Genomic DNA, 7850 nt, shown 5'->3' with positions numbered 1-7850 from the left:
AGACGTCTTTAGATTTGGATAGTGGGGAAGCATCACATGGATTAGAGAGAACCTGTTTCTGTCCTCCCGCAATACAAACCTAACAACCACTTCCTACTGGTACAAAAGGAAACAGTGATATGGAAACAAAGCCAGCATTAAAGGAGCAAAATATCAATTTTTTTAAAAGACTGACACTTACCTTTAATATAAGTACTTCAGCATACTGCACCGAAGTCATGAACTCACACTGCACAAACCTGTTCCCTTCACAGTGCAGTTCCGTTACGGCCAAGTTATTTCACAGTACAAAAGTAGAAGCGGAGATACAGCTTGACACAAATATCTTAAAAGCTACCTTATCAATATAGGAACACTATTTTCAGTCAAAAATTAACTTCAGGGAAATTTAGATCGTGTGAGTGGCCAATCAAATTACTGATTTTCCTAAAACTCTTGATTGGCTGACTAAAACAAGAAAAGAAAAGAAAAGAAAAAACATGGAAAACTCAACAGGTAACTGGTGTGGGATTTTATGAGAACCCTCCTCTGGTAGGCTGGTCAAGTAGTTTCTGGCTGCATATACAGCTTTGTCAGCTCTTTGCACTGGTACAGCTGCCGAAGAAGCCAGGACAGCTTGTTGAAGTTTAGGTTTATCTCAGACAAGCGAGTGAGATGACCAAGCTTTGCAGGAACTTCCTCCAGCTTATTGTCCAGCACGCTGAGGTGTTCAAGCATAGTCAGACTTGAATTTGAGAGGAGGGGGGGTTTACATGCAGCATTTTCACAATGTGTGCACATGTGTATCAGAATTAAACTGTCATTAAATGATTTGTTGACTTCAGAACCTATAATTGCAGATATAGGGAGTCATAACGCACCTTTTAATCCCTGGCGGAAGTCTGTGAATCTGGTTGTGGTTCAGATTGAGGACAAGGTTCTTGAAGCCACCTGTAAAACATGAATATTGCACAGACACACACACACACACACACACACACAGATGACTGGAGCTTTGTGTTAATCATACAAAACCAGTAAGAGCCTACCTATCACATCAGGTGGCACTACAGTAATTTGGTTTCTGAACAGGTACCGCTTTTTCAAGGACTCCAGATGGCCCAGAACAGCGGGAAACTCCTTCAAGGCATTATTTCCTAAATTCAGCTCAGCCAGCTTTCGGGCGTTGCAGGAGGAAAAGTATTTAATCACAAATCTGCGTGATGTGTAAAACATTTCAAGTGGCACCTTGGCAATTTTCCAGCAAATAGATAAGCTGCGAGCAAACAAACGAAGCGAGAAGACTCACTTGATGTAAGGAGAGCAGCTCAGTGGGAAGGCCTGTGATGGAGTTGTTGTTTAACAGGAGGACTGACAGGTTTGTGAGTCTGGAAACGCACTTGGGAACTTCCTTTATGTGCGTCGAGCTTAAATTTAAAGAGGCTGCTCCGGCATATAAAACCCTTATCACCCACTTTCTAGCCGCCGATTCCCTTTTAGCTATTTTTTTACGCCTATCGTAACGTTCTGTGGAGTTACCGTGGCAACAGCACGCTCTTTGACAAGTCAAAGATCTGATCCGGAGCAGCTGCGACCTCTGGTGGACACAGCTGGATATTAAACTGTTAAATATGGGTGGATTGATTATAATGGCCAGTTTTACCATGACAGTGAGGGTTTTTCATTTTTAATGCATGGTATATAAATTGTGGTGCCTATGAGGAATACAAGGATGCTCATTAGAAACATTCAGAATAAAGCTGTGACACACACACACACACTCATGGTATTGTATGCATTTATGTAACTTGGTATCATTTACACGTTTAACAGCTCATTTCAGCCAAACAACACTGAAAACAACCACTCGTTGTCCACATTTGGTTGGTAGTCACACATGATAAGCAGCTCCTGAATCCTCAACTGCATGAGTGGAACTGTATTTTTTTTCTTTAAAAAAAAGATTCAGCGATGCCTCTGAAAATGAGCTAAAAGGTAACCCTGTAATCATTAGGATTAGCCAGGGGTGACCCATGTAAAATCTTTTCACACATTCTGTTCAATTGTGTTTTTTTATTATCATCATCATGATTAACACAATGTTATCGTTTATACATTAGAAGTTATGTATTCATTTAGGTTTCACTCTCCGTATCTGACTCCAACACAGACATTTAACCGATGTGAAAACAGAAGCATTCTCTGTTGAGCTCAGCAATGTCTCGCTTGACCAGGGGTCTCCCTTCAAATATGTCATATTTTAGGGTGCTTTGTGTTAGAAGTTTGAACACTCTCTGCATTACGCCAACAGCCTTATGTTAACTCTCTCTCAGCTGTCTTCAGCATTGACTGGGTCCTTTAGCTGTTCCACAGAATTGTAGTGCTCTCCTAGACCATAAGCGTGCCGCATATAGCTACAAGCAAAGAGACAGAGAAAAGGTTATTGTATAGGAGGAAAAAATAACGCAGTATATCAGTTTCCTAGCTTTGACATGCAGTTACACGAAAATCCAAACAGTCAGATTGGATTTAGACTGGCAGTAGTGAAAAATGTGTTTGTAAATTTGTGATTGCAAATTTAAAATGTTTAAATGTTTACTACAACTACATTCATTTGCACATTTTTACTGACAGTGTTGTACTCTGAGCAAAAAACATATTTGGAAACATTCTTACACAAGTGTGATGGGTTCGCCGTCATATTCCTCCCCAATTTTTATGGTAGGAGAGTCCGCCTGGATCACCTCGATCGGCAAATGAAGAACTTGCGTCAAAGCTCGAAGCTGCAAAATTTGAAAAATTAAAAAAAATCCATTATTAAAATGAATTGAAAAGTACAACAAAACACTTCACTGTGTATAGTACAGTATATGACAGTTAAGGAGGAACTCACTTCCAGTTGTCCACCCCAAGCTGATGTGTGCTCCACATCACTGCAGTATTTCTCAAACTCATCTGGAAGCAAAAGACAAACATGTCAATTGAATATTAACAAATATAGCAGTGAAAGTTTTACTTTCATTACCAAAAACACAGATGGTCTCACCTGTTGTGTACATGTCACCTGTGCTTGGGTTGGTGAGGAAAGGCAGGAAGTCGTCAGGATGGCCTCTCATGTGCTCGGCAGTGCGGGATCGCAGTTCCTTCACACTTGTGGGTAATTGGAGCTAAAACAGAACAGAATGCAGTAGAAAATGTGTTCTGTGTGTCTAAACTTGACAGTTTCTCATTGAGTCATTTTCTGTATGACAAGCTGTACAGACTCCAAACACGGAAGGTGTCAAAGATTGTCAGCAATGCTCAATTTCTTATGTAATTCCTGACTCAGTATATAAACTACAGCTACAGTTATTATTCAATTCAATTTTTGTTTATACAGCACCAAATCACAACAACAGTCGCCTCAAGACAATTGATATTGTAAGGTGGACCCTACAATAACGCATACAGAGAAGAACCCAACAATCATATGACTCCCTATGAGCAAGCACTTTGGCGACAGTGGGAAGGAAAAATTCCATTTTAACAGGAAGAAACCTCCAGGCTTTAGAGGGCCAGGGCTCAGGAAGGGCGACCATCTGCCATGACCAGTTGGGTGAGAGAAGGACGACAGGACAAAAGACATGCTGCGGAAGATGCCTCTATAACAACATGTACCTTTGATCGCCGTGTCAGCTGATCTTCAATAGCACGGTACATGCAGTGGCCATCAGAGGAGATCTCCTTGATCTGAAGCTTTTGCTGGGCGAGTTTTTGGACCAGCTTTAAACCCTCCTGATGTCTCACACCCTGCAGGTTCTGCACCTCAGCCTCTGCTATCCTGATCTCCCTCTCCTTCTCCTGTGCAGCCTTTTTGTCCTATACGAAATCATTTAAAGGTCAAAAGCAGGTAAATACGGGTGATTTATTAGACTCCAACTTATATCTAGCAGGCAGAACTGATCATCAGAGACCTCTCTAAAGGTCTCTGATGATCTTTAAAGTCTTTAAAGTTGCACCTCACCCTTCTCTTCTGGGCTTTGGTTACTCGCGGCTGTTTCGCCTCCTCTTGTTCTCCATCTTCCACCTTTACAGTCTCCACTCCATTTATGACCTCTTCCACCTTCTAATATTGAGTAAAGAGAGAAATGGTTATGTCGTAAACTAGGGTTGGGTTTTGATAATCGATTTATCGATTAAAATCGATTCTGGCTTGGATAACGTGATATCGATTCATTAAAATCCTGAATCAATTTTTTTATATTAATTTATTTTTCCAGAAACGCCAGAATCTCAGGTTAAACCTCACAAAATTTCAACAACCACCAAACATTTAAAACAGTAAATGAGAGCAGGAACATGGATTCTGCACAAAGACGTAAAAACAAAGCGCGGAGCCGCAGATCAGAATCAGTGAGATGTCGCCTTTCTCACCCGACGGCACGGACATGGTCGGGGCTGAAAGCCGACAGCTCGCTGATTCCGATGTTTCGGCGGGTCCACGCTTTGTGTTTACGCCCTTTTTGGGCTGATTCTAAAGCTGTTAGTTTTATCTCTCTCCAAACAACATTGACCGAACCAGCAGCAAAAGAAGATCCAAACTAAGCTTCACATAAACATCGTCATGAATTCCCTCTGACTTTTGCTGTTTTGCTTCCACCACGATAAAAATCACACTTCATGCACAACTCTCTCTCTCTCTCTGTATACTTCAAGAACAGTTTCCCATCTAAAAATCAGTTTTCTGCATTATTCGCTTGCTTGTTACGCACAAGTCTACATGTGTTTACAGCGCTGTCGGCCGTTGTTTTTTTTCCTTTTACTTACTTCCGAAAAGAAAGCCTCATTTCTGCTGTTCAACAGACTTCTGAACAAATGTAAACTTTTTAAAATTATGCAAAATGCAAAACGTTTAGCCGTGTCTCTAATAAAACCGCTGTCATGTGTTGATTAATGGTTTTCTTTCGTTTTTGATGTACTGCAGAATATTTTTATAAAATCCCAGGCCAGCAAAACCACCTTCATGTTTTTCTGTGTTTTGTCTTCAGCTACTTTGACACAAAGGCATCTGCTGTGATGTTTACACCTTTGATAAAGTCTTGTGAGTGTCAGCTTCCTTTTTATAGATACAAAAATATGTAAATGTACTGATCTGAATTATAATATTTCTAACTGTCTGAGGCAAAACTTCCCAGATTTAAATCGAATTGAATCGAATCGTGGATCGAATCAATATCGTCACTGACCTAGAAATCAGTGACGATACCCAGCCCTATTGTAAACTGCAGCTGATACAGCACAAAGACTAGAATCATTTACATACTGAATGTATACTGAACACATACAAAAACCTTTTAACAGCTGTGTTCTTTCCCTTTCCATCTTACACTTGTTACCCCATTATGAAAGAGTGCTTCTACATTAATTACTAATCAAACTCTACCCGATTTGTCGACCATCTAAACATAATAAGTCACCTTTGTGTCAGCTGTTGCTTTGAGCTGCCTGAATTCCTCCTCATGTTTCTGACTCAGGTCAGCCTCAAGTTTGGAGATCTCCTCTGTCAGCTGTTTCCTCCTCTTCTTGTCATTTTTGGGGACTGCATTTTTCATGCCCTGGACTTTAGCTGAAAATGACACAAAGCAGACCATCAAACAAAACAGTACAACACAACAATACAGATGATGCTGCATACTGGTTAGAAAAGTTATACATGCACAAAACTGCCAACATAGTGAAGGATACACTGTCATAGATAGCACTAATGCACCTAAAAAAAAAAGATTAAAATGTTTCTGCACCTGTCTACACCAACTGCACAAACAGCTGATTTTACATTATCAGACATTATTAATTATTTTGCAACATGTGGCATGTGAAAGAAATGTTTTGATATCAGTGGTCAGCTAAAGCAGCAACTCGTTTTACATCATGAGCTACATACAGCCAACTTTCATAGTAAGTGAGCCAGACCAGTGAAACACCTTCTTTCAGCCAGTGTAAAGCAGTTAAACCACAAATTTAATCCTTGAGACATCTAAAAATAAGACAAAGAAGTGCAATTTCAAAAAATATCTCAGTTTTTCTACATGATAAAGAAATACTGCAGTAGCAAATGAAATAAATCTTTCAAAATGACTCTTTGGGTTTAAACCGTAGGAAACAAAGGTGTAAAATTACAGAAGCATTTCTGGTGGCTAACTTGCAAGACTTTTCCTTTAAAACAGAAAGCTTTGTTAATTGACAAAATTCTATTTTTATTTCTTTTCTGATGTTTAATTACTTATCTATTACCTAATTACTTGGATGTAGTATGAAATGCCATGGTGAAGATCTTTTTCATTCGGAAAAACTATAAAGCTTATTAAAATACAAATCACATTTTCCAAAGCCGGTGGGGCCGGATTGGTGTGTTTGTCAGACCGAATCCGGCCCTCGTGCCTTATGTTGGACACCCCCTGGGCTAAAGTCATCAAATCCTTAAACGTTTCTCCCAACAGTGATCTGTGTATTAGAGGTTTATTACTCTAAAAGCAAAACAAACTACGCGATAAGGCTGGCAGTTGCCTCACAATAGTAACCACAGAAACGTCTGCGGTGACCATTATTTATTTACTTGATGGTCACTTAATAGCGGCTAAAGTGAGACTAAACACTCCGACACATAAACAACACACGGGCACGCAAACTAGCTACCAGCAAAGGCTGAAATGTTAGCCCACCAAACAAAAGAGCACTGTTAAAAGCAGCTACCCTGCAGATCCTTCTTCTCCTTGCGGTGCCGCTTTGCCAGGAGCTCCTCTGGTGTCTCCACCTCCTCCATGACTGGATGCTGCTGTTAAGGTCAACCACTAACAGTGCTTACGAGGTACATGAACCTGACCACCATATGTGTTATTAATGACTTGTTATAAAATGTAGCTCATCATTAGCACAAGATAAAAGCACACAAATACAGTGAACGATAAATAAAACGTGCTGATATGGCCTTATCCGGAAGAGAGGGTGGGGCTTCTTCTTCTTCGCCAAAGATAAACTCCGAGATTGTCTCTATACCGCCACCTCTCGGTATGTTGTGTACTACATTTCCAGGCTGTCTCGGGACTACGTTCTTTATTTTAATACATTTTATTAAATATATTTTAAATAAATATATTTTCTAGACACGTCGTGTTCATTTAATCTCATCTTCATCTAAGAGTGGACAGGAAAAAGTGTTTCCTCTTTCTTCGTATCTTGTTTTTAGATCTTTACCACTGGTTTGCAACCTGGGGAATAACAATAACCCTCTGAGACAGAAAGAAAACAAATATTTTGAATATGAGGGTTTGTGGTTATACTGAACAAGGTATGTGGACCTACCGGGAGGGAGGAGAAGAGGAAGACCTGAAAGGACATTTGTGGATGCAGTGAAGGAGTGAATACAGAGGGCCTTTGTGACAGAGGAGGATGCTAGAAGTAGAGTGAAATGGAGGCAGATGATCTACTAAAGGGAGCAGATGAAAGAAGAAGAAACGCCAAGAAGATCCAGTGGGTTTAAAATAGATTGCATGCTTCTTTTCAAAAGGGTATAACAATACTTGTCTGTAAATATTAATTTCAAATTAAAGGGGAAAAAATGTATGTGACTATTAAAATGCCTTTGTCCTCGTGACAAGGTCATCTTTAACCCATAGAAAAAGGTATCTATATTGTACCGAGTCTGTCTATCTAAATATCAGCTGTGTCTGATTTCCTTTTGTTAAATTATCCAGTATGATCCAATACGCATGAAAATATTATTTGTAATTTTTATTATTATTAATGTCTGATTTTATTTGTATCTCATTAAAAACAGATATCGAGAGCTGATCATAATATACAGTCAATCAAATTTTGCCTGTTAGCGGGCG

General features: G+C 39.7%; 1 protein-coding gene and 1 long non-coding RNA gene across 2 annotated transcripts; both read right to left on the bottom strand.

The window, feature by feature from the left end:
* Positions 1–475: 475 nt before the first annotated feature.
* On the bottom strand, positions 476–1483 carry LOC106456153 (uncharacterized). Its single transcript, XR_001290317.1, has 3 exons — positions 1289–1483; positions 861–930; positions 476–700 (listed from the first exon to the last, which is right to left on the bottom strand). It is a non-coding gene; the product is annotated as an uncharacterized LOC106456153 (long non-coding RNA).
* A 280-nt stretch (positions 1484–1763) lies between these two features.
* Positions 1764–6973, bottom strand: otud6b (OTU deubiquitinase 6B). Its single transcript, XM_005728370.1, has 8 exons — positions 6712–6973; positions 5436–5584; positions 3983–4084; positions 3637–3837; positions 3026–3146; positions 2873–2934; positions 2656–2762; positions 1764–2393 (listed from the first exon to the last, which is right to left on the bottom strand). The coding sequence occupies exons 1-8, from the start codon at positions 6779–6781 to the stop codon at positions 2309–2311; spliced, it is 897 nt and encodes a 298-aa protein (XP_005728427.1). The 5' UTR covers positions 6782–6973; the 3' UTR covers positions 1764–2308.
* Between the last annotated feature and the right edge of the window lie 877 nt (positions 6974–7850).

Source organism: Pundamilia nyererei, unplaced genomic scaffold, assembly GCF_000239375.1.
Source record: "Pundamilia nyererei isolate P.nyererei 1_Seehausen unplaced genomic scaffold, PunNye1.0 scaffold00028, whole genome shotgun sequence".
Taxonomy (NCBI): domain Eukaryota; kingdom Metazoa; phylum Chordata; class Actinopteri; order Cichliformes; family Cichlidae; genus Pundamilia; species Pundamilia nyererei.
Note: the sequence above shows the minus strand (reverse complement) of the source record. Positions and strands in the feature narration are given on the sequence as shown.